The 25,973-nt window shown below is 49.4% G+C and overlaps 1 protein-coding gene across 2 annotated transcripts in view; it reads left to right on the top strand.

Moving 5' to 3' along the window:
• Positions 1 to 2,734: 2,734 nt before the first annotated feature.
• The window catches only part of URB1 (URB1 ribosome biogenesis homolog), a 71,933-nt gene continuing 48,694 nt past the window's right edge, over positions 2,735 to 25,973 (top strand). The window contains exons 1-10 of one of the 2 annotated variants that reach the window (XM_084991934.1): positions 2,735 to 2,976; positions 6,107 to 6,246; positions 7,223 to 7,374; positions 8,309 to 8,441; positions 14,301 to 14,397; positions 16,682 to 16,767; positions 18,597 to 18,722; positions 21,658 to 21,782; positions 23,597 to 23,792; positions 25,301 to 25,438. In XM_084991934.1, the coding sequence (XP_084848060.1) occupies positions 2,835 to 2,976; positions 6,107 to 6,246; positions 7,223 to 7,374; positions 8,309 to 8,441; positions 14,301 to 14,397; positions 16,682 to 16,767; positions 18,597 to 18,722; positions 21,658 to 21,782; positions 23,597 to 23,792; positions 25,301 to 25,438 (1,335 nt within the window). In that variant the 5' untranslated portion in view covers positions 2,735 to 2,834. The remainder of the gene's footprint in view (positions 2,977 to 6,106; positions 6,247 to 7,222; positions 7,375 to 8,308; positions 8,442 to 14,300; positions 14,398 to 16,681; positions 16,768 to 18,596; positions 18,723 to 21,657; positions 21,783 to 23,596; positions 23,793 to 25,300; positions 25,439 to 25,973) is intronic. The other variant, XM_084991935.1, reaches the window with a different exon arrangement.

Raw genomic sequence — 25,973 nt, 5'->3', positions numbered from 1 at the left:
GGAGGAGCCACGTGAGGTCTGGGCAGAGTTTCAGAGGGAGGGAACAGCATGTGCAAAGGTCCTGAAGAGGATACCAGCTTTAGAATGCTTGTTTTTAATGAACCAGAATGTTCTTGGGGCCAATAAAGCCTTTTCTCTCCATACAGAACTGTTACATAGAAAGCCATGTCACCATTCAGAGGCTGATTGGTGAGCCTGGTATCTGAACAGGTGGGGTTAAGCAGGGTTAGTGACTTGGTATCAAGGATTCATTGCATCAGCTGACTTAGTCTGAAGCATCCATCTGCACTTCTGTGCCCTACTTCATCCGGTATGTCTCCGGCTAAGGCTGGGATGGGCACGGCCAACTTCTGTTTCTTTGTTTTTGCTTTTATTTTTTTGGCGCAGTCAGCTCAGGAACATAGGGAGTTCCCAAGCCAGGGATCAGATCCGAGGGGCAGTTGCTACCTATGCCGAAGCTGCAGCAATGCCAGATCCTTTAATCCACTGTGCCTGACTGGATATCTAACTGTGTCCCAGTGCTCCAGAGAGGCCACAATCCCATTGTGCCACAGCGGGAACTCCTATTTCTTCCCCCCTTCTTTCCTTTCTCTGTCTTTTTAGGGCCGCACCCATGGCATATGGAAGTTCCCAGGCTAGGGGTCGAATTGGAGCTGCAGGTGCCGGCCTACACCACAGCCACAGTAATGCAAGATCTGAGCCACATAAGCAACGTATATCACAGCCCACAGCAACACCAGATTCCCAACCCACTGAGCTAGGCCAGGGATTGAACCTGCATCCTCACGGATATTAGTCAGGTTCATTACCACTGGGCCATGATGGGAACTCCCTGTTTCTTTGTTTTAAAATTGGAGCTAAGGAGTTCCCGTCATGGTGCAGTGGTTAACGAATCTGACTAGGAACCATGAGGTTGCAGGTTCGATCCCTGGCCTTGCTCAGTGGATTAAGGATCTGGCATTACCATGAGCTGTGGTGTAGGTTGCAGATGCGGCTCAGATCCCATGTTGCTGTGGCTGTGGTGTAGGCCAGTGGCTACAGCTCCGATTAGACCCCTAGCCTGGGAACTCCATATGTCGCGGGAGCGGCCCTAGAAAAGGCAAAAAGACAAATAAATAAATAAATAAAATAAAATAAAATAAAATAAAATAAAATAAAATTGGAGCTAGGATACACAGGGTGAGTGGTCCACCGCTTACAAGCTGGATAGTACCAGCAAGTTCTCCCACTTTCTCTAAGTCTTTCTAAAGAGAGATGATAATTTGCTCAAGGTCACGTAGGCAGAAACTGAATAGTTTTTGACTGTTTCCTGCTTCTCTCTGCTGTCTCTTTGGTCAGGTCCACTGTGGTTGAAAACAAAGTTGGTGGTTGGCAATTAACCATAGAAAAGAACCCCATGAGGATGACCGGTCAGAATTAAGTCTGTCTTTACTAACAAGAGTATCCTCCTTGACAGCCTAAATTTTGAGCATATCCCTGCCTTTTAATACCTCTGCATCAGTTCAGATCCGCTCAGGCTACTCCCTCTGACCTGCCTACAAGGTAGGCATTTCCACAGGCACAATAGTCTTGCCAGGTCAGGAGCACAGGGTCAACAGCACAGGCTTTTTCTATTAGAGACTCTGAAACCCTAACAGGTCACAAAAAGCCACTGTTCTCAGATGCTCACAACAGATCTGCTTACAGACCACGGGGCAGTACTTTCTCATACTAGAGGACAAGCTGACAGATAATTCCAGGAATCACCAAATGACTTATCTAATGACCTGCTTCATGATTTGTTTGCGCACATAACCAAGTATGGATGAAGTTGTATTAAAAAATGCACTAGCCTGTTTCCACTTATTTATACCTCCGTTTTATTTCAGAACAAGTCAATAACATCTTACAAAAACACAGTAGTTTTTTTTTTTCTCCCGTCAAAGCAGTTTTTCATGCATTGCATCACTTTCTCCGCTGAGAACAGCTGGCTTTACTGTCTCCATTTTAATGACAGGGGCTTAGATGTGGAGGCTGCTGCGCTGTCCGCGTAGGGTTTTCACAGACGTTACTTCATTTGATCCCCTCCTCCCACCCTACATGACCAGAAAGGCGCAAGTCCACCCATCAGTTTGGGGAAGTGGAGGTCGTCTGGGGCGACATCGCACCAGACAAGCCAGTCTGGTTCCGGATGTGAGATAAGCTAGGGGTCAGGGTTAGGGGCATCCGCACGACCTTCGACCTGGTCCCAGAGCAAGGATCTCCCCACAAAAGCCCACCTGGCACTTAGCCCGGGGCAGCCACCCTCCTGGCCAACTCGCTGGGCCTCGAACAGGCAAAGCACCGAATCCCGCTGCATGTCAGTCAAGAGGCACCATTAGGGCGCCCACAGGTCAAGAACCGAGCTGACGGTGCTGCTGCCAGCGGTCTGGCTCGTGCCCCCCAGGAGTGGAGGATCTGGGGATTCTTCCTCCCAAGAACCCTCGAGAAAGCCCCTGATAGACGCCCCCGCCCCCCCGCGCCGAGGCCAAGCGGGGGTGTGGTGGAGCGTCGGCTCGCCCCGGGGCAGCGAGCGAGGGAGCTAGAGTCGCACAGCCAAGAGGGAACCGCTACCGGGTTTCCGCCGGACCGCCCTTCCCACAGGCCCCGCCCCGCCCTTCCCACAGGCCCCGCCCCGCCCTTCCCACAGGGCCCGCCCCTTCCGCCGGCCTCCCTCCCGAGGCTCCGCCTCTTCCGACAGCCCCCCCGCCCCTTCAGCCCACGTGTGGGCCACAGGTGCCTGTCGGGTCTCCGCCGGTGTCCTCTTGTCAGGTCCCGGGGTGTGTGGGTCCCGGCGCGTCCCCGCCCTCTCGGCCATGGGGGTCCCCAAAAGGAAGGCTGCGGGCGGCCGGGAAGGTGGAGCTACCCCTGCGGGCACAGCCAAGCGAGCCCGCACCGAAGAGCTCACGGGCGTGCGCTTCAAGACTCAGCTGAGAGACGCGCAGGGTGCGGGGCCGGGTGAGTGCGGGACCCGGGGCGGGGAGCCGATGCGTTCGGGGCGGCCTACCCGCCTCGGTGTGTGTGTGGATGCAGCCTCTTCTTCCTGCAGCGAGGGTCAGAGCTCAGCCTCCCGATTCGCAGTCGGGAAACCGAGGCCCGGGTGCTTGGGAGTCCAGGGCCCAGACTTGCTTGAATGTGACAGTTCCTGCGACCCCACACCTCCCTTGCCCGGACAGTGTCCCTCGGCAAGCTCTAAAACCTTTACTGCAATTGTCAGGAAAGTGGATGTGTAGTACTTATTCACAAAACGGATTATTTATCGAGTCCCGACTGTGAGTTTGCTACTGCCATGGCTGTCAGCTCTGTTTTCCGTAGCTTTGATCCTCCAACACTCACACCGACCCGAAAACCTGTCATAAGCTCCCACATGAAGCTACTGCAGGACTTGACAGTTGAGCAAGATTAGACTAGTGACAGATATGGTTCCCGTTGTCGTGGTGCAGCGGAAACGAATCCGACTAGGAGCCATGAGGACAGAGGTTCGATCCCTGGCCTCACTCAGTGGGTTAAGGATCTGGGCCTTACCGTGAGCTGTGGTGTAGGTTGCAGACGTGGCTTGGGTCCTGGGAACTTCCATATGCCGCTGAGAGACTAGTGACAGATAAGGAGCAGATTCAATAATTGCACTTTTTGAAAAGTGTGACCTAACTTCCCAATTCCTTGTACTCCATTAGAAAGTATTTAGGTTATGAGGACAAAACGCAATGGAAGACACTAGCATGTGCAAAACACTGGTACTGTGTCAGAAGAAAGCAGTGACTGTTTCAAGTGAAAGTTAAGTTAATGTCCAGAGTATCCTCAATTTCCAGTTTGTCTTGCACAGATTGTGTTTTTAAACGTTGGATGCCAGCATATGCTAGCCAGAGCTGGGAAGATGATAGTGGCTTTAGCAAAGAAGTTTGCGTTTCATTCATTCCTTTGTTCATTACTTGCAAGGGGCTGGTATTTGTCAGAGTAGAGGTAAAATGGTGAGTAAGAATCTGCCATGGGGAAGCCTATGAATAGTCAAGTGGGAAGGCAGATGGGAATCCTTAAAGTCCCATACCAATCATTTCAGCACAAAGCGCTCTAAAAGGACAGGGATAGAAACTTTCCTGGTGGAAGAAAGAGCATGTGGAGTTCCCGCTGTGGCTCAGCAGTTAAGGAACCCAACTAGTATCCAAGGGGAGGCAGGTTCAATCCCTGGCCTTGCTCAATGGGTTCAGGATCCAGCATTGCTGTGAGCTGTGGTGTGGTGTAGGTCACAGACATAGCTCCTATCTGGCATGGCTGTGGCTGTGGCCGTGGCTGGCAGCTGCATCTCCAGTGAGACCCCTAGCCTGGGAACTTCCATATGCCTCAGGACAAACCAAAGAAAAAAAGCATGTCGAATTGTTCGACAGATTGTATCCTTAGAGATAGCAGTGGTTTTGCTCACAGAGCTCTATTTACTTTCAGGCACTGCTTTTGAACAGATTTCAGAAGCCAGGGTCGGTGAGTGGTGGGTGCGGTGAGGGAGTTGGGAGATGTGGCAGGACTGAAACTGGGAGTGCACGTGTGAATCCCTGGTGTGAGGCTCTGTTGGATGTGTTCGAATCCAGTCTTTATCTTGGATTCTCCCACCCTTTGGATATGTTCTCGTAACTTGCTGTGGTAGGATCACCTCGCTGGACGATCAGGGCAGTGGATCGGACAAATGTTAGGGATTTTTCTTTTCATTCAGGTGTTAGGGAAGGTTTTTTTCTGTGTTTTTTTTTTTTTTTTCCCCAGCCATATTGTGATATTATTGACATACAGCATATGTAAGCTTAAGGTGTATGGTGTGCTGGTTCGAGAAATATAGGTAGTAGGACATGACCGCAATGAGGTTAGTTAACACTTCTACCCCTCCCAATAGAATTACTTTTTTTGTGGTGATAGCATTTAAGATCTACTCTCTATAACTTTTAAGTATATGATACAATATCATTAACTAGTCACAATACTGTACATTGGATTCCCTGGAACTTATAGCTATAAGTTTATACTCTTTGGCCACCACGTCCCTGTTTCCCTCAGCCCCCGGCAACCTCCATTCTCCTGTTTCTATGAGTTTGTTTTTTTTTATTTTTAAATTTTTTTAAATTAAAAAAAAAATCTTTTTTGGTCACACCTGCGGCACATGGAGGTTCCCAGGCTAGGGGTTGAATCGGAGCTGCAGCTGAGCCCTGCCCCACAACTTGCCACCATGCTCAGCTCACTGAGCGAGGCCAGGGTTTGAACCCACATCCTCATGGAGACCACGTCGTGTCCTTAAGCCACAGTGGAAACTCCAGGTTTCCGCATAGCAGTGAGAATATACAGTATTCATCTTCCCCTGTCTGCCTTATTTCAGTCAGCGCACTCAGAGTCCATCTGCGCTGTCACAAAAGGCAAGCCTTCTTTTTTGAAGGCTGAGTAATATTCCATTGTATATATTTCTGTGTATAGATACGCCACCTTTTCTTTATTCATTCTCTGATTATACCCCCTTCAGGGGGGGCGGTAGGGTTAGATTGATAAAGACCCAGAGAGGGGCTCGGGACTGGACCAGCCTCAGGGTCAGAGAGGATCCCTGGGTCAGGAAGGGTTCTGCTCTAAACCAGTGCCTTGTTGCTCATGACTTACCGGTGATGGAGAAAAGGCCGGATTTTAACCCCTGATCTTCCTATCTCTACCCTGCTGCTCTGTTCTCCACCTCACCTGAGTCCTCCTGTCAGAAATCTCCCTCTGTCACAGTAGCAGCTGGAGTTGTTTCTTTTTCTTTTTCTTTCTTTCTTTCTTTTTTTTTTTTTGCTTTTTAGGGCCACACCCATGGCATATGGAAGTTCCCAGGCTAGGGGTCGAATCGGAGCTACAGCTGCCAGCCTACACCACAGCCACAGCAACGCCAGATCTGAGCCTCGTCTGTGACCTACACCACCGCTCACAGCAACGCCAGATCATTAGCCCACTGATGGAGGCCAGGGATCGAACCCGCAACCTCATGGCTCCTAGTGGGATTCGTTTCTGCTGCACTGTGACAGGAACTCCTGGAGTTGTTTCTAAAGAGACTGTCCTTGTTAACATTTGATCATAACTTTTATTTCAGCCTTGGAAGCATTTGTTTCTGCTGCCAAGAAGCTACCTCGAGAGGATGTGTACGATGTCGTGGAGGGATACATCAAAATTTCTGTCGAGTGTGCCGAGATTTTCCAGCTTCTGAATGGGGAGAAGCGCCCTGAAAGTGAGGTAAGCCATTCCTGACATGGCCTGATGGAGAGGAGAAAAAGAAAACGCTGCGATTGTGTTAAGCTTGGTGAAGAGAAATGTGCTGTCAATTTCTAAGGCGTTAACCAGCTTTTTACAGAAAAGGGTGCGTTGTTCCTGTGCTGTAGGAGGAATACATTCATTTTTACATCGTGGCCTTTGGAAGTGTGGATTTGCTGGTGGTGAATAATACCAGAAGGAAAGATCATAGCTTTTTAATCTCGTTGCACGATGGTTCGCTTTAATGAAAGGGGGATAGGTGAAAACTGTCACCATTTGGCATGTCAGCAGATACAGACATAGGTGGCATGGACTATTGTTATCTGGTTCTAGAGAGGTTCGAAATTTGGGATGTTTGTGAACTTGTTGAAATCTCAGGGTTGTTGAACTTGACTTTCCCCAAAGCAGTGAGGCCCAATCATTCGTAGAGATTTCTCATTGCATTTCATTTTGTTTCCTTGTTATGCAAGCTAGTCCCTATTTGGCTAGACTCTGGGAGGAAGGCTAAGCTGTTCCCTTCCTGCGTTTGGCTCAGAGTCTGGGTAGGCAGGCCTCTTCCTGCAAGTTGAAAACTTTATTTATTTATTTACTTATTGTCTTTGCATCTTTTCTAGCGCCGCACCCAAGGCATATGGAGGTTCCCAGGCTAGGGGTCTAATTGGAGCTATAGCCGCTGGCCTACACCACAGCCACAGCAACGTAGGATCTGAGCTGCCTCTGCGACCTACACCACAGCTCACAGCAACGCCGGATTCTTAACCCACTGAGCAAGGCCAGGGATCGAACCCGTAACCTCATGGTTCCTAGTCGGATTTGTTAACCACCATGCCACGACGGGAACTCCTGCAAGTTGAAAGCTTTAAATCTGCAAGCAACTGTTGCTAAGACAAGAGGATAATATTCTAGAGGAGGAAAAGAAAAGAGCTGATTCGTGAGCTTTTCAATTCTGTCTTTGCAGATGCTATTAATATTTCAAGTTTTCGAGGCCATATTATTGCGGACGGCCAGTGATCTCTCCCATTTTCACGTGGTGGGAACCAACATCGTGAAAAAGCTCATGAATAACCACATGAAGCTCCTCTGCGAGTCCCTGTATGCCTCGGGTTACAAGTAAGTTGCCCCCTTCACGTGGCAGGCCTGGCCTTGCTGGCGGCTCTCCGCCAGTGCCCTGACCTTCCCTCCACGCATCCGTAGAGCAGCGCTGTTTTCAAGGCCATCGAGACTCTGGCTCTGCCCCTCCTTCCTCTGGTGACCGACCCCTCACTGTCACTGACCCCTCTCCTTCTGCCCTGGTCCTGCTTCCCTCCCTGCTGTCTTGGGAACTCTCCAGACCTCCTTAACACTGCCTCTCCTTTGCCCTGATGGCCCTTCTCCTGGGTCACCACGGGCTCCCTCCTGTGCCTCAGGGCTTGGCAGAACTGTCATCTGAGGCAGGTCCTCTCTGACCATCCCGTCCACGTGACGGAATATTCCACATTAGTCTGTTGACTCTGTCTCCCTCCACTAGAATGCGAGGTGCATGTGGGTGGGGGCCTTGGCCGTCGTGAAATGCTGTCTTTCCAGCACCTAAATGGTGCCTGGGATTTGTAGGTGCTCAGCAACCCCGGGTCTGGGCCCTGCAAAGCAGGGGGATGCAGATCCAGCTCCATGATGTTGACTGGAGACAGATTGCCGTCTTCTTTGGACCTTGTATCCCGTGTTCTTAGAGCTCCTCCTTGGACTCAGTTTTTTAGCTGTCTTTGAGGTTTTTAATTTTTTGGCCACCCCACAGTGTGTGGAGTTCATGCCAGATCTTTTAATGCACTGTGCCAGGCCGGGGATCGGACCTGCGTCCTGGCGCTGGAGAGATGCCGCCAATCCCATTGTGCCACAGCGGGAACTCCAGGATTTTATTAAAGAAAGGCCTTGTCTGCATGTCTCCCCTGGCCTGTTTTCTGGGTTGGGGGGTAGCAGGCCACAGGGCGCCGTGTAACCTTGGCTGGTGGGGAGGTGTCTTTGTGCTTCTGTCGTCCTGAGGCCCGGTTTCCCCCTTGTCCCCAAACAGGATGGCTCGCGCCTGCCTGAACCTGATGGCCGCCATGGTGACCCAGGGTCCCGAGGCCGCCAGGGACGTCTGCAGCCACTTTGATCTGAATAAAAAGACCTTGTACACCCTGGCGACCAAGAGGGATTCAAAGGTGAGGAGCATTGAGTGTCTCGTTACCCCCTGAGGGTTTCCTTCCCCTTTGGGGGGGCAGAGTGGTGTCCCCCCCGCCCCTCCCTGGCCTTGGTCCTCACGTAGATGGAGTGGGAGGCCCCCCTGCGGAGGACCTGTGCCTGTGGGGGGGGGGCCTCACTCCTGGCCAGTGGTTTTGGCCTGGTCACCGGCAGAGCCTGAGTGACGGGGACATCTGAGGACAGCTCCTCCGGGGGCTCCGCATCGCAGAGCCTTCCTGGCCGTGAGGAGGACTTGGTCATGTCCGCGTCCCACAGGGCGTGGCCTGACAGGGTCCTGGTCCTCCTGTTTGTCCATGGGGCAGGAAACCCTTGGGAGGCCAAGCCTGTGATATCAGAGAGGACGTTTATGGCTTTTTAGTACATTTCGTGTGCCTCCCAATTACAAGGCTTAAAACGAGTAGGGGCTGGATTGTGTCAAAGAGAATGGAAGTGTGAGTGGTTGGGTTTCAGGAGAGCTGATTAAGAAAAAAGAAAAAAAGTGTTCTGGTGGCTCCAGACGTTTCACCTGGGGTTGGAAAGGCTCTTGAGGAGAAAACACAAGTTTGAGGCCTCATGAGCTGCAGAAAGGACATCCCCCCAGCGTGTGTGCCACCTGCAGGCTGTCCCAGTGCCTCTTCCCGCTGGCACCCCAGTGCCTCGGCTGCCCTGCTCTGTTCTCCACCCCCTGTCAGGACCAGTCTGTCCCTGTCTGCCTAGGTGGAGGAGCCACATTAGAACGAGTGACTTCTAGGGAGTTTCCGTCGTGGCTCACTGGTTAATGAATCAGACTAGCATCTATGAGGATGCAGGTTTGATCCCTGGCCTCACTCAGTGGGTTAAGGATCCGGCATTGCCATGACCTGTGGTGTAAGTTGCAGATATGGCTCAGATCTGGCATTGCTGTGGCTCTGGCATAGGCCGGCAGCAACAGCTCCGATGAGACCCCTAGCCTGGGAACCTCCATATGCCGCAGGTGTGGCCCTAAAAAAAAAAAAAAATCGAGTGACGTCTACACTCACTTGTGACCTGGGGCTCTATCTCTTCCTGGGATTAAGAGTTTCTTCATTGCCAGATAATTGGCTGAAGGTTAATCATGGTAACAGCAGGTAACCTTATGGCCTGCTGTTGGGTTTTCCCGGAATCATGAATAAGGTTTTCTTTTTTTTTTTTTTTTTTTTTTTTTTTTAAATCTTTTTGCCTTTTCTAGGGCCACTCCCCCAGCATATGGAGGTTCCCATGCTAGGAGTCTAATTGGAGCTGTAGCTACGGGCTTATCCTTAACCCAGTGAGCAAGGCCAGGGATCGAACCGGCAATCTCATGGTTCCTAGTCAGATTCGTTAACCACTGCACCACGACGGGAACTCTGTGAATAAGGTTTTCTTTGAGGAAAACTTTTCCAGGTCTTAGTGTCTCATGGATACCATATTTGATTAATGTCAAAAGTGCCATTTAATGAGTAATGGCTCCTGGCATTTAAGCACGTATCTAATAAAAAAGAGCATGTGTGCTCTTTGCACGCGAGGCCAAGTGTCATGGCTTCTTAGTCTTACCTGGCAGTCAGCCTGGCAGTAATTACCCATCAGAATCCCCCACCCCCCAACCGCTTCTCTTGACTTCAGGCAGCCCGGCTGTTTAAGTGAAGCGCACATCAGTAGACAGGCCGCCCTCCAGGGCGCTTCGTGGGAAAGCCCAGCAGGGTCCCCTGCCTGGACCCCGGCCACAGGGCTGCCCCTGGGCACCTCATCTCAGGCCCTTAGCAAGTGCTTTTATGTCTTTCTCGATCCGTAAAACAGGAATTCTTGTCAAAATGAAGGTGGTTTTTTGTTTGTTTTTGGTTTGTTTGTTTTGCTTTTTAGGGCTGCACCTGCAGCATATGAAGTTCCTAGGCTAGGGGTTGAATCAGAGCTGCAGCTGCCCGCTTACCTCACAGCCACAGCAATGCCAGATCCGAGCCATGCCCGTGACCTACACCGCAGCTCACGGTAATGCTAGATCCTTAACCTACTGAGCGAGGCCAGGGATTGAACCCGCATCCTCATGGATACTAATCAGATTCGTTTCCACTGAGCCACAATGGGAGCTCCCAAAATGAATGTGTTTTCATTTTCTTTAATCATCTATATATAACGTATCTTAAATACTTTGTATGTTGTAGGAAATGATTCTGGACATTAAGAAAAAGCTTTTTTTTTTAAAAAAAATTTTTTTTAAAATAAATTTTATTGGATGACTTAAAAGTTGACTTACAAAGTTGTGTTAGTTTCAGGTATATAACAGATTAAATGTTACTCATATCCATAGACCCAATTTTTTTTTTACATATATATTGGAAATGTCAGAGATGTTCAGAAATGAGAGCAGCATAATGAGGTCCCCCAGACCTGTCATCCAGCTTTAGACGCTGTCACCTCCTCCACCTTTTGGGTTGTTTGGGGGCAGTCAGTCTATTCTAGCACATCCCACATGCGAATCATATTTCACCATAAATATTTCAATGTGTGTCTCCAACAGAAAACAACGTTTTAGAAAAAACAAAACCATAGACCCATCATTGCATCCCATAGCATTAATAATTTCTCAGTATCATCTAATGCCCAGTTTTGTCTCAGCTTTTCCCCCGACTGTCCTCAAAATACCTTTGCACTTCGTGGTTCAAATCAGGACCCAAACAAGGGTCATACATTATGTTCGGTTGATACCTTTCTTAAATCTCTTCGTATCTTTGAATTTTCGGCCTCTCCCCCACTTTTTTTCTTTTTCTTTTTTGAAAAATACCATTGAGTTGTTGAAGAAGCTTAGAGATATTTTTTGTTTTAACAGTTTGGAGGGAATTATTAAAGCCTCATGAAGAAAGAGGGTTATGAATATTCTTTTCATCCAAAGAAAGCATTGTTGAATATCCTGTGCCAGAGAGCAGTTTTACCAAATATGTTTTGCTCTATTTTGGACCGTGTTATGCAGACAGGGCATGGAGCTCAGGATGTTTTCTTCCTGGGATAAGAACCCAGTGAAGTCACAGGGCTGGAATGAGGGGCAGGCATGTGACCTCCTTGCCTTTGATGGAGTTGGCTGAACCTGGAGGGCAGAGGCTGGGGGGCTGTGGTCAGGTGGACGAGGCCTGGTCGTGGCTCTTGGAAAAGGGCAGAGGCCGTGTCTCAGGCTGGGTTGGGGAGCCTTTCTCTGTTTTGTCAGGAATCTACATTCTCTAGGTAGATGCCAGCAGGTGGGGACTGACTTCCATTTCAGTTCAAAATTCATTGCTGGAAGCACTCTTGAAAGCATCTAGTCCAGCTCTGCCGTGTATGCTAGAAAGACCTAGAGTGATAGGCTGGGACCAGTTTTCCAGGGCCCTGACTCCCAGTACGTCACTGGATTAAAAAAAACCCCAAAACTTGGGGAACCTTTTCAACTCACCGGAAAAGGATAACAGAGGATTTAATTTTACCAGGAACGTTTTAGCATTTAAGCAGGATTCTTTGAAATGTAAGGCATACGTGGACCAGAATGACACGTTGACTGTGCTTGAGTTAGGTGCTTGAGTTTGTTGAAGTGGTTTGTTTGAGTTTGTTTGAAGTGGTTAGGTGGCTGGATAGCTTGGGAACTGTGGTGACTTGAAGCTTCCCTAGGACAAGGGCAGTCTCTGCGCCGTCTTTGCATCCTCTCTCAGCCTGAGGTCCTGGCATCTTGAGTGTCATGGGTGTTTTATTAACATTGAGTTGGTGTGGGGTTTCCGTGGTGGCTCAGCGGAAACGAATCTGACTTGTATCCATGGCCTCGCTCAGTGGGTTAAGGATCTGGTGTTGCCATGAGCTGTGGTGTAGGTTGCAGATATGGCTCAGATCCTGAGTTGCTGCGGCTGCAGCATAGGCCGGAGGTGACAGCTCAGATTTGACCCCTGACCTGGGAGCCTCCATATGCTGTGGGTGTGGCCCTAAAAAAGACAAAAAACCAAGAAAACCCATGGAGTTGTTGAATGAAGGGCCTGGAGCGTTGCTGACACTCTAAAGGAATCAGCCCATTTTCGAGACTTTACCGATCATTGTACCCAAGCCCCGTGTTGTGAAGAGGGCCACAGCTTGGTCCCCAGAACAGGAGGATGGCTTGGAGCTCTTAGTGTATCGTGAATGAAGCAGGGTTGGCCTCACGAGGTCTTGCTGAAGCGCTCCATGGCGTGGCTGGAGATGGACTCAGTGGGCACAGTAAGTGTGCAGGTCTTCCACCTACATGTCCCCGAGCAGGGTTCAGACGCTCGGTGTCTGCTCCCATTGAAGCCAACCCAGTAAAACAGGATGGAATTAGTTCAATACTCATAAGTATGGTGCTTGCACCTCGAGAAAAAGTGGAATGAAGATGCTACGGGAGCCCTGAGAAACAGGCATTTCTGTCTAGACAGATGTGAGGTCGAGCATGAAGCAGCATGTTTGTAGAGGCGTTCATGACTATCCCAGTTCCAGCACTTACTCAGTAGTCATGGAACCTGAAGTGAGTTTTTAAAAACCTCAGTTTCCCCATCTGCAAGATGGGTACGGTGGACACCTGGGCCTCCGGTTGTTATAAGGAGGAAATGAGATGACAGATGTGTGCCATCTGACGTGGCATCTGGTGCCCAGGAAGTGCTCAGGAAGTGTTGCTGTTACCGTCAAGTTCATTATCATCACTAGTGCCCCCACCTCTGCTATGGCTCCTGAGTGGAGTAGAACTCTCTGGAAGGCAGAGACTCCTTAATCTTTTCAGGCCTTCAGGGCAACATCCATGATGTTAATTTACTTCTCGTCAGCAAAGTACCTTTGGAATAACTGAAATAGGGAGACGATTTTGGTGTAAGCCGTGGAGGCTCTCGGCATTTGTGCGCGTTCTGGTCCTACTGACAAGAGACCTGCATGACCACACGCTCTGGGTTCTTTGGGGTGAAAAACAGGAACATTAAGATATAGGTTTGCGGAGTTCCTGTTGTGGCTCAGTGGTTTTTGAATCCGACTAGGAACCAGGAGGTTGCAGGTTCCATCCCTGGCCTTGCTCAGTGGGTTAAGGATCTGGCGTTGCCGTGAGCTGTGGTGTAGGTTGCAGACGCGGCTCGGATCCCACGTTGCTGTGGCTCTGGCGTAGGCTGCAGCTACAGCTCCGATTTGACCCCCAGCCTGGGAACCTCCATATGCTGTGGGAGCGGCCCAAGAAATGGCAAAAAGACCAAAAAAAAAAAAAAAAAAAAAGATACAGGTTTGTCTTAAAGTTGCTGGGAGGGAAAACTGGTCAGATGGCCCTGCTGGCTTCCCCTGAGGCCCTCGTTAAGGGTGCCTGTGTGCTGGCTCATGATAGATGCCTGCAGGACAGCGTGGATTGCAGTCCTGGGAGGGCCGCACTAGCTTTGCAGTTTGACAGCATCTGTGCTTTGGTGTCTGGTATAAATGTATAATATCTAATAAAAGCCAGACATCATCTCATTGGTGTCTCATGAAAAGCAGCACTAGCCTTTCCACTATCTCTGCGTTTTCAAAAACACAGATAGGTTATTTCATTACATGAGAGTAGACGGTATCTGGGTGGGCTTGAATCTTCTGCTCTATACTGAAGTGGTCCATGAACTGAAAGTGTGTATCATTACAGCTGCGGAAGGGGTAGCTGTGCTTTCTTATTTAGAGAGAGCCTGAAGGAGAAGGAGAAAATACTGTAGAAGATTGAAGGGAAAGAGCAAAGGAAAAACCCTTTGTTTCCATAAAGAGGTGACCCGTGGTTTTAGACTGGAAGCGTCTGTGACATTGGGGCCGAGGGGGGGGGTGTCCCTGCTCCCTGGGGTGTGAGTGTGGATAGGCCTGTGACTCACGGTCTCCTTCGCCCCCAGGGAGTGCATGACGTCCGGCTGGCCTACATTCAGTTCGCCCTTTCCTTCCTGATCGCCGGGGACGACAGCACGATCGCGCAGGTGCTGGAGTTGAAAGGTGGGTGTGCCTCTTTGTCTCCAGGCAGAGCGGGCTCGTGATTGTCTTGAAAAAACCCACCGCAAAGCACTCTGCAGGGTCATGAGCTGGTGGCCGCTTTCTACAGGTACACTAGAATCAGGCTGCACGTGTGGCAAGGCTTTGGTCATGGTGGTTTTGCTGCCGCTGGTCGCCGTGGACACAGGTGTCCCTGTTCTGCTGGCTGGATGCTGAGCGGGCCTTACAAAGGAGAAACGCAAACTTCAGAGACTCATGCAAACAAAGGAGTTTTTATGGCTCTCTGACATGTGAGAGGATTCATAGCCCTGGCTACCTGGCTTTCCTTAGTAATTGTATTTTTAAAAATAAAATGTGATTACTTTGGTGGTTTTGCCAAGTGTCCCTGGAATAGCAGTGGTAGAGCTTCAGAGAATTCTAGCTGGACCACCTTCTGCTGCCTGTCTTCCTAGGGCAAGGCTTGGCATGGTTTAGTCTCTTAGGGCCACTTGCATTTTATCACGATGGTGAATGGCAGCGTGGGGGCAGGCGTTAAGTCAGATGCCCCAGGGTCCAGCCTTGTCTGCGGGTGAGGAGCGGCTCGGGCTCTGGGACCATGGGAGGAGGAACAGCTTAAGGCAGGTCAGCATTTCCCCATCTTCCCTAGCGAGAGAGACCCGAGGCCCCTCCAGAACAGGCAGGTGCGGGTGCTGGTCACCTCATATGGTCGGCCCTGGGCTCCGCAGCTCCTGGGAGGCAGTGCTTCCTTTGCGTGGTGGTACCGCTGCCAGGGCCTGCTTGCTGCCGCCCGGTGTGGGGCGCCCTCTGCTGCTAGGAGTAGAGAATTTCTTCCCACTCCCCGGGGTCTTCTTGGCCACTGGCCGTCTATTAAGGGACAGTGGTTTGGGGTTATCCATCTGCGCCTCGAAAGGGGCGGGATGCACTTCTGTTAAAGTTTTTGCAGAGCAGTTTGGCCACAGGCATCACAGTGTTTGAAGTGTTTGATCCAGTCCTTCCATGTCTCATCATTTATCCTAAGGAGATAATTAAACATGCGAGCAGAGGTTTTGTTAGGAGACATTTTTTTCATATTAGCTGAAAATTGGATGCCTCCTAACTACCCACCAGCAAGGGATTGATGGAACAAATTGAGGCCTGGTCATAAGGAGGAATGCAGCTATTTAAAGTGATGTAGAAATAGACTTATTGATGTCAGTTTTTTTTTTTTTAAGGATATATGATTGGGTGTAAACTCCGTTATAAAACTGTGAAGTATGATCCCATTTTACTAAAAGTTAAATTTAACAATATGGATATGTCAGAAGGTTAACGGTTAGCTGGTAACCCAGACATTAACAGGGTTAATCTCTGGGTAATGGAGTTATGGTAGATTTTAAATGTCTTTTTTTTTTTGGTTTGTTTGGTATTTTCTGTTTTTCCTTTTTTTAAAAAAAGAAGAATGAGTTTGCTTTTGTGGAAATTATGTATGCCCATTAAGTATGAATGGAATAAGAGCAACGGTAATGCTTTGATGCTTGTACCAGTGTCACCAGTCCATTAGTAAACAGTATAGCATCAGGCTGGGGTGTCTAAATCCTTTGGGATCCCGACTGGGTCTCTTGGGGAAGAGGAGACAAACACATCAGCCCAGGAGCTCCCATTGTGGCTCATTGGGTTAAGAACCTGACTAATATCCATGAGGATGAGGGTTTGACCCTTGGCCTTGCTCAATGGGTTAAGGATCCGGCATTACTGCAAGCTGCAGTATAGGTTGCAGATGCGGCTTGGATCCTGCATTGCTGTGGCTGTGGCATAGGCCAGCAGCTGCAGCTCTGATTTGACTCCTAGCCCAGGAACTTCCATATGCCATGGGTGCAGCTATTAAAAAAAAAAAATCAGTCCAAAGTCTACCACCAATGAATAAATAAAGTGATGACTGTCATTTTAAGTACATCTCTGAGCAAGTCTAAGCCAAGGGAAATTTTGGAAAACTAATCCTACTGTACATTCTCTTTCAAGCCGTCAGTATTAATTTTATGGAAATTAATGTGAGAAAAGGAGACTAAAACAGAACCAGTGAACTCTTGACTGTTTCATGGTTCAGTCCTTGTTTTGCCTTTAGGTATTAATTTCCTGTGTCACAAAAAATAGCTTTTCCTTCTGTGAACTTATATCGTCAAAGGAAAACTTTTGATAAAAGCAAGTAAATGGCAACGTTTGCTGTACTATTTTAAGAAGTAATGTTCTCTCCTCTGTTTTCATATTCAAAGTATTTTTGAGTCTAATGCTTCGAAACTTTTACTTTCAGAGTTTCTCCCTTGCATTTTTAGCTCAGGCATAAAGGAAGATAGGATTTCTACCATCAATATTTTGTTATCCACACTGAAAACAAAGGTACGTGTTTGGCGATCCCTGTTCCCCTCATTTATTTGCTCCGTGTTTTGTAGGACTTTCGAGCTATGACATCACCGTTCATATGGGTCGTTGTGCCGGTTGAATGGAAGGCTTTTATCAAAAGTTTTTAGGCAGAAACTTGGTGATGAGCGGGTCCAGAAGTTTACCTGGTTCAGGCGAGGCAGCTGTTTTATTCACAGCAGGAGGAAAGCGGCTGCCCCCTCCCCACCCCCACGGGAAGCCGCTGGGGTAGCTGTGAGCTTGTCCATTACAGATCTTTGTTTACACACCTAGCAGAATGTTATTTTGTGTCATTTTGCACTTTCAGCTTTTACAAGCATCTTAAAGAAATTTTACAACTTGAGGAAAGGATCACAGTCTGATTCAGAAGCCCCTTAAACGACCAGTCAGGAAATCTCTGTGACCCTTGCAACATAAAATGTTGTCAGGAGTTCCTGTTGTGGCTCAGCAGGTTAAGAACCTGACATAGTGTCTGTGAGGTTCGATCCCCGGCCCCCGCTCGGTGGGTTAAGCATCCAGCGTTGTCGCAAGCTTTGGTGTAGGTTGCAGATGTGGTTTAGACCTGGTGTTGCTGTGGCTATAGCATAGGCCAGCAGCTGCAGCTCTGATTTGACCCCTAGCCTGAGAACTTCCATGTGCCCCAGGTGTGGCCATAAAAAGAAAAAAAATTCAAAAGGCCATGAACTGGCAGCCCACATAAAAATGGTGAGTTGGTTTAGCATCTAAAACAGTGGTTCTTGACTGGGGGTGATTCTGACCCAGCCCCCATGGGCCCTTTGGCAATTTGGGCTTGTCTGAACTGGGGGAATGCAATGCCAGCTGGTGGGTAGAGACCAAGGACGATCCTATAGTGTGTGAGATGGTTCTCCTTGGGCAGGTATTTGCCCCAAATATCAATAGTGCTGAAGTTGGAGAAATCTGGATTCAAAACAGTGCAAGCAATGAGACACAGGCCTTTTCACCTACCAAATTGGCATTGGTTTTTCAGCACAATGCTCTCCGCTGCCAGCAAAGATACTTTGAATCAAGTACTTGCTAGGAGAGAGTGTTACAAGCCCCCTGGAAGACAGCAGGTCTGGCCGTGTGTGTCAGAGGTCTGAAAGACCTGACATGGGGAGTGGGGGGGGGATTGCCTCAGAATCAGCCAGGGAATGTATTCAAAATACACGAACCCTCAGAGATACGGGGAGTAGGTTTGGGTGGAGCCGAGAACTTGTGCCACCCTTCCAAGCCCATAGTCAAGGCCGCAGTGATGACTTTATACAAGGATGCTCTTCACAGCCCGTGTGGGGAGACAGCCTCAGTGCACCCCGCCGGGCGTGGCTAAGTAAGTTCTGGTCACTCATAGGGTAGGATGATAGGCAGCCCTCCAAAGTGGTGTTCCAAAGGAATTTATAATGATGTGGTGACAGCTCATGGAGCATAAGTGAACGTATCCATGAGGATGTGGGTTCGATCCCTGGCCTCTGCTCAGTGGGTTAAGGATCCGGTGTTGCCCCAAACGACACATAAATATGCCCTCAAAAGAAGCCCCCTCACCCCCAAGCCCCCAACCGAAACCTAATACATGTGTCCTTTGTGTGGTTGAGAGGGGTGGGGCGGCTGAAAGGAAATAGACCAGAATGTGAGCTGAGGGTATCCTGGGATGGTGGCAATATTGGTGAATTTCGTTTTTCGCTTGATGATTTGTTTGGGTTTTTGTTTTTGGCTACATATTTTCCATATGCCTGCATTGTTTTTACAGTGATGAAAACCCCTAAACACCATTTTAAAAATTCCTTGAAATTCATTGGTTTTATTGTTTTCAGGTGGTTCAGAATAAAAATATCACAAAAACCCAGAAGGTACGCTTCTTTACCGGGCAAGTGCTGACCCACATAGCGTCTCTCTACAACTGGAAGGGGATTGTCGACGTGAGCCCGGAGCATGTCGAGGTGCCGCCGTCCTTACTCCTGCCTTTGAAAAAGTCCCTCCGTTTCACCTGCTTCTCTTGGCTTGTGGTTGTATTCATTCTCTGCTGAGATGCAATATGATTTTATTTATTTATTTATTTTGTCTTTTTCCAGCCACGCCTGTGGCCCATGGAAGTTCCCACACTAGGGGTCGAATAGGAGCTGCAGCCCCCGGCCTGCACCAGAGCCACAGCAACGCCAGGTCTGAGCCACGTCTGAGACCTATACCCCAGCTCACGGCAATGCCGGATCCTTAACCCATTGAGCGAGGCCAGGGATCGAACCCACATCCTCATGGATACCAGTCAGGTTTGTTACCGCTGAGCCTCGACGGGAACTCCCAATTTGATTTTTAAATTTTTGTTTTTTTTTACAATAAAATTTTTTTTTTCTAATCTGTAGTATCATGATATTAAACTTTATTATTATTTTATTTTATTTTTTTTGTCTTTTTGCCTTTTCTAGGGCCCCACCCAAGGCATTTGGAGGTTCCCAGGCTAGGGGTCTAATTGGAGCTGTGGTCACCGGCCTATGCCAGAGCCACAGCAACTCGGAATCCAAGCCACGTCTGTGACCTACACCACAGTTCACGGCAACGCCGGATCCTTAACCCACAGAGCAAGGCCAGGGATCGAACCTGCAACCTCATGGTCACTGAGCCATGACCAGAACTCCTATTATTATTATTTTTTTAATGAGGAAGCTGTTATTTCCTTTAGCCGGGTGACACATTAATTTTCCCTGCAGTCCCTGCCCCGGGGGACTTAGGGGTTGGTCCTGGCTCCCCCTCCTCTCTTACCTCTTCCTCCTTCCCTTCTTTTTACATCTAGCCACTGGAATTTCAAGGCCTGTGGCAGCTCCTTCAGGACCCCAAGTATCTAAGGAACCTCCATTTCCTCACCTGCTGACATGTATAATTTTTTTGTAACAAGTGCTAAATTAGAACAGTCAATCTCACATGAACCCAAGACCCATGTACCTCTTTGTTCTCCTTATTCTGATTTTCCTCAGGGTGTTTCTCAACAGGGACTTGGCCAGAGTTGCGATGGCTCAGACCTCCTGTTAACGCTGATCATTTACCTCTCGAGAGCCTGCGGGTTTGCCTCCTTTTATCTCCACGGCTTGCCTGTGCCCTCCTGTTCTGAGCAGGTTTTGTACGTGTCCCCTCTGACCAGGAAGCCTCCGGGGCTTAATAAAAACACTCCCAAATACGGAATTTTATTCAAAAGAACAAGTGAAATGAAGTCATTCATAAGCTTGATTAAAAATACAGGTTTAAACTTGACCCCCCCCCCCCTTTTATTTCCTTTTTTTTAGGGCTGCACCCACGGCATATGGAGGTTCCCAGGCTAGGGGTCTCATCAGAGCTACAGCTGCCAGCCTACACCACAGCCACAGCCACAGCAACGCCAGATCCGAGCCGCATCTGCAACCTACACCACAGCTCATGGCAACGTCAGATCCTTAACCCACTGAGCAAGGCCAGGGATCGAACCCGTAACCTCATGGTTCCTAGTCGGATTTGTTTCCACTGCTCCATGACGGGAACTCCCGGACTTGCCCCTCTTGAGCGTATCTTTTTATCTTTTTTTTTTAAGGTTCTATTTTATAGGTGAGGACGTTCAGATTCAGAGAGTTAAGTGCTGTTCTCATTACTGGTTCGATTCTGATGTCCACACCCTGTCCTGAGGCTCTCCAGGAGCCCTCTGAGAGTTGCCTCATTAGAATGAAAGATGTGGAAACACTATAAAATTGGGTTGTGATGATCGCTGTACAACTATAAATGTGATAAAATTCATTGAGTAATTACAAGAAAAACGAATGAAAGATGCTCCCATCACCTGGGAAATTCTGGGGACTTGGGAGCTCCGTGTAAGACTTCCTTGAATCCCTGTCACTCAGAAAATTACAAGGGTTTTCGGAGCTCTCTGCCAGGGACGGGGGACAATGACCAAATATTTATTTCTTATGTCACAATACTGCAATGCAAAGGCAAGGAAAAGCATGGAAAAGAATTTTCTCTTTAAAACACATGCTGTGGACAGAGGCGCTCTAATCTTGGGGGTCCGAATTCCTGATCTGCTGTTTACTCCCTGACCCTGTGATGACTTGGGCAGTCTCATCCCCAGCTTGCTCAGACACAAAGTGGGTGTAATCACGTCTGCTTTGCCAGACTCACGAGGCTGCTAAGAATTAAATAAGGGAGTTCCCGTCATGGCTCAGTAGTAATGAACCCGACTACTGTCCATGAGGATGTGGGTTTGATCCCCGGCCTCGCTCAGTGGGTTAAGGATCTGGTGTTGCCGTGAGCTGTGGTGTAGGTCGCAGACGCAGCTTGGGTCCTGCATGCTGTGGCTGTGGCGATGGCCAGCTCTGATTCAGCCCCTGGCCTGGGAACTTCCACGTGCCGCAGGTGCGGCCCTAAAAAGACAAAAAAGAAAAAAAATGACAACCCTCATTGTGAAGTGCTTGGAAACAAGAAATGACGTAAAATCTCAAATTTCTAGTTTTTTGTTGTTGTTGTTCTAGCAACTCCCTGTTAGTGCAACTTTAAAAAGAAATTTTTAAATTCAATTTACTGAAACTAAAAACAAAAAAAACCCCCAGCCGACCCATTTTTCCCACTCCCCGACCTTCACCTCTGGCAGTTACCAGTCTTCTTTCTCTCTGAGCTTTTTTTAAACGTGCTATCTAGCTTCCTTATCTATTTTAGATTCCACATATGAGAGAGTGTTTTTAAATTTTGACTGGTGCTTCTGTTTTTTGGATTTTTTGATTTTTAAATTATACCAAGTGTTTAATGTAAAATGTTTTTTAAGCGTCATTAGGCAGTGACATAGTCTTGTTCTCATTCTCGTGTTGTCACTAAGGTGTATGAACTTGGGGTTTTCGTTGGGTCTTTTTAAATCCCTCGTAGGCCTCTGCTGAAGACGCAGGGAAGACCATGGTGAGGCAGCTGGTTCACAACTTCCTGATGGACCTCTGCTGTTCGCTCAAGCACGGGATTAATTTTTACGACGCGTCTCTCGGTACCGTGGGCAGGTAAAGTGCAACGCGTGCAGGAGTCCTGAGCATGTCCCTCAAGGTCAACACACACGTGGCTTCCGGTGGAATTCCAGTAATTGCTGGAACTGTAGTGGCTTAGAACTGGGGTCTTAGGAGCTCCCGTCGTGGCGCAGTGGTTAACGAATCCGACTAGGAACCATGAGGTTGCCGGTTCGATCCCTGGCCTTGCTCCGTGGGTTAAGGATCCAGCATTGCTGTGAGCTATGGTATAGGTCGCAGATGCCGCTTGGATCCCACGTTGCTGTGGCTGTGGTGTAGGCCGGCGGCTACAGCTCTGATTCGACCCCTGGCCTGGGAACCTCCATATGCTGCGGGAGCGACCCTAGAAAAGGCAGAAAAAAAAAAGAAAAAAAAGGAACTGGGATTTTAGACACCGTCTAACTAATTTCAGGGATGAACATTCAGAGACCCAGAGGGCAGCAATTCAGGGCAGGGGCTCAGAGCTGCAGTCACATGGTACGAGGCACCTCGCCCAGGTGCCTACGTGTGTTCCTACGGGGCCAGTGTCCGCTGGGTCCACCCTCCCAGGGACAGCGGGCCCCTTCATGGCCTCACCACCATCCTGGGGCCCTTGTTACCCCAGGTTTGCACACGGGGAGATGGGCACGGAGAGGCCAGGTCACTCAGCCTGTAAATGGATGAGCTCAGACTGGGACCTTGGAAATCCGGTTCCCAGGCCACACTCATGACAGCTGCAGGGGCCTCCCTCCTCAGAGACGGCCGGTCCTGTTAGGATCTCAAAGTTTTGTTTTTGCCTTTGGTTTCGTATTTCAGCATTATGGTAACATTTCATCAGTACAGAAACATCAAGTCCACAGCTAATGGTTTAGATTGTATTCTTTTGGACTTTCTCTCTTTTTTTATTACTTTGCTTATTTGACCTAGTTTCATTTTACTTTGTTTTGTTTTATTTTATTTTATTTCTTTCTTTGGCTGCACAGTTATCTTTTCTTAAAAGGTATCTGGGGGTAAAACCCAGAGTCTGGTGGGTTTGGCACGTAGATCCTGGGCTGGGTCCTCCCTTTCTCCAAGTTTTAACATCTACACGTTTTGCTGTTTTTATCATCTTATAGTTTTGACAGCTGCCCGATTCGTTGCATGTTTTGACTATTTTCGTACAGCGTATTTTTCCTCCTGATGTTGGCGTCTCTCAATTGCCAAGTGAGGGTGTAGGCGTTTGAAATGAGATAGAAACAGAGGAGGCAGAAGACCTGTGGGAAGACTCTGTGTCACCTTGTTGAGTTTTAGGAATCACGTTGTGGCGCCAAAGGCTGCGGCAGTTCATGAGCATTTCATGGGGAAAAACACAACGTGATCTTTTAAAAGAAAAATGCATCCTGTGTGTTTGTGTACTTGACGCACTCACACACCGTCACAGATGGGTGTTTTCACGTGGCGTCGGAGGAAAGAGGCCAGTAAAATCTCAAAGGGAAATTTAAAAATTTTCTTTACCCTAGCCTTGAATTCAGACCGGCAGGTGTCTGGGGCATTGACAGAAAGAGTTTCTACCTGTTCTTTAAAAGTCACTGGGCACTCAGGGAGGAAGCAGAGATGGGGAACAGGAAGGGGACTTTTTCAGCCACTCAGAAGTGGCGGGTGAAGTTCAGGCCCTCTGGTGGGGAGCAGGGACCCCACAGACCAGGGGGACATCTCATTGTATGCCGTGAAGGAAATTCACCAAAAGTGGAATCTGCCCATCACTGTGTCAGGTGAGGGTGGGTCCTTGGGCTCGAGCTGGCAGCGCCTTGGGGAAGCTCCCAGCTCACCCCTCCCCTCTCTCTCCCCGACAGAGGAGGAAACCTGACTCTCCTGCACTTCCTGTTGGGTTTGAAAACTGCAGCGGATGACGAGCTGGTCGCCGAACTCGTGGTGAACATCCTGAAAGTGTGCCCGGACCTCCTGAACAAGTATTTTAAGGAAGTGACGTTTTCCTTTCTCCCAAGGGTGAAGTCCACCTGGTCAAACAATATCAAACTGCTCAACAAGGTGACGACCCGGGCAGTTTGCAGTCAGCTCCCTAGGGGCGAGGGGGGGCAGTGATGAGCGGGTCGGGGTGAAGCCCTTCTTCCAGCCTTTCTTAAGGGCTTTAGTTAGACGATGCCAATCCGGCGTCTGTCCTTGAGGACGTTTTACTTTTAGAGCTGGATTTTGAGGTTTGTGCTTTTGAATTGGTAGAGCCAGTTTCATCCAGATTTTGCTTCGACTGAGATCTTGATGAGTTTCAGCACAGCGAGGCCAGAATTAGTGAAATGTCCGAACTATAGAATAGGTTGGTTTTTGTTTTCGTTTTTGCTTTTTAGGGCCACACCTGCAGCATATGGAAGTTGCCAGGCTGGGGGTCGAATCTGAGCTACAGTCGCTGGCCTGCACCACAGCAACTCAGGATCTGAGCCGCGTCTGCGACCCACACCACAGCTCATGGCAACGCCAGGTCCTCAACTCCCTAAGCGAGGCCAGGGATGGAACCCGAATCTTCATGGATCCTAGTCGGGTCCGTTAACCGCTGAGCCACAAAGGGACCTCCCTGAGCTATAGCATAGTTTTAAAAGATTGCTCTTTCAAGTACTTAGAACATACCTGCAGTGAGCCATGAACTGGCGGTGTGTCTGTTTAAGTGGATCCGAATTCATTTGCATCTGCTCTTGGATCGTAATCTCCCCTCATCTGCCCGTGGAAATACCTGCGGCAGGTTCTTTGGCAGAACTGCCTGGCTCAGGTCACTGCTCTCTCTCCAGCTCTCTGTGTCTCTTGTCTCTCTCGCTCTGTCTCTGTCTCTCTGATCTACAGCCTGCCTACCAGTGAAACACCCGGGCCTGTTTTCTTGTGCCTTGACCTGCGCATGGGGTTGTCTGTAGAGCAAACATTTATTCGTGTGTTTCCTCATTTCCCTTGAATGTGTGTGTGTGTGTGTGTGTGTGTGTGGTCCCTGTGTGTGTTTGGGACAAGAAGGGGATGCTCTGCTGCCCATGTTGGTCACCACCCAACCCCTGTCGGGAGCTGCTGTCCCCGGAGGGGGAAGGGCAGCACTCGGATCCTGCGTCTCCGCCTTCTAGCCTTGTGGTCCCAGGGAAATGACTTCGTTTCACTGAGTCCGGTTTTGTCATCTGTAAACATTCTTTGTCTTGATGTAAAATATCGCCACCCCAAAGGGTGGTCACGCAGTGAGTGCTTAAAAGATGGTATAACTTCACGAGCCCGTCAGGTGCAGTGACTGATGAGTAGCTAGTCGGTTGTCCCAGCAGTGACCTACTCACCATCCCAGGTTTTAGGAGGCTCCCCAGACCGCAGGCCAGGCTCTGCTTCGAAGGGAGCAGCAGTCTTGTGACGTGACTGGTCGTTCACAGGTGGATTTGGGGGTGGATCTTCCGGACTCTGGTCCTTGTTCCTTTGTCACTGTTCCCCTGGAGCAGCTTCACGGTTGGGTGCCCGTAGTCGGACTCAGGTTTGAAAGCTCACCTCTGCCGCCGGCTCATTCTCTGCCCTGCCTTTCCTAGATCTATGCCGCCCAGCCGGACATCTCCCGGGCCTTTCAGACCAGAGAGTTCATCCCCTTGCCGCGGCTCCTGGCGATGGTGATGGTGACCACCGCGCCCCTGGTGTGCAGTAAGATCATGTTCACCCAGGCCTTGAACGTGAGTGGCCCCCGCTTCCGGATTCCCCTGCTCGCCCCGCTGGCCGCGCTGGGAACCGGTCTCAGCACACCAGCCTGCCTGTGTTGGGTGCTGTTTTGTCAGCAAGCCTCTGAGACTTTCCCTGTGACCACTCCGCTGGGGAAGAGACCCCGGGGCCCAAGACACACGCCTGTCTCAAGAGAGTGATGCCCGCCCCCGCCTCCAGCGTGAAGCCAGGACCACGGGATGCTCTGTGCCCCCTGGTCCTGCCAAGGTGGGAGGGGCGGGAGTCAGGAAGCCGAGTATGCTCGGCCGTGGCCCCGTGTCCTGTGTGAAAGTCTCGTTACGTTAGGATTTCTGCCCAGGGAGGGACTGAAATTGGCCGAGCAGATCCTTTTGTGGCTTAAGTGAATGGTGTAAAGTCCTCCGGGGAGTGGTTACCTTGGGGACCAGCTGTTTCAGGAGTTCAGGGAGGACGTGTTCATAGAAAAAAGTCAATCCCTAAATTCTGCATCATCATTTATTGTAAAGTTCCCCAAGCCCCATCAGCAGCCAC

This window comes from Sus scrofa, chromosome 13, assembly GCF_054392235.1.
Source record: "Sus scrofa isolate SSC_HxYL_T2T_F1_AM1 chromosome 13, Sscrofa_HxYL_maternal_Yorkshire_Landrace_v2.0, whole genome shotgun sequence".
Lineage (NCBI taxonomy): Eukaryota > Metazoa > Chordata > Mammalia > Artiodactyla > Suidae > Sus > Sus scrofa.
Note: the sequence above shows the minus strand (reverse complement) of the source record. Positions and strands in the feature narration are given on the sequence as shown.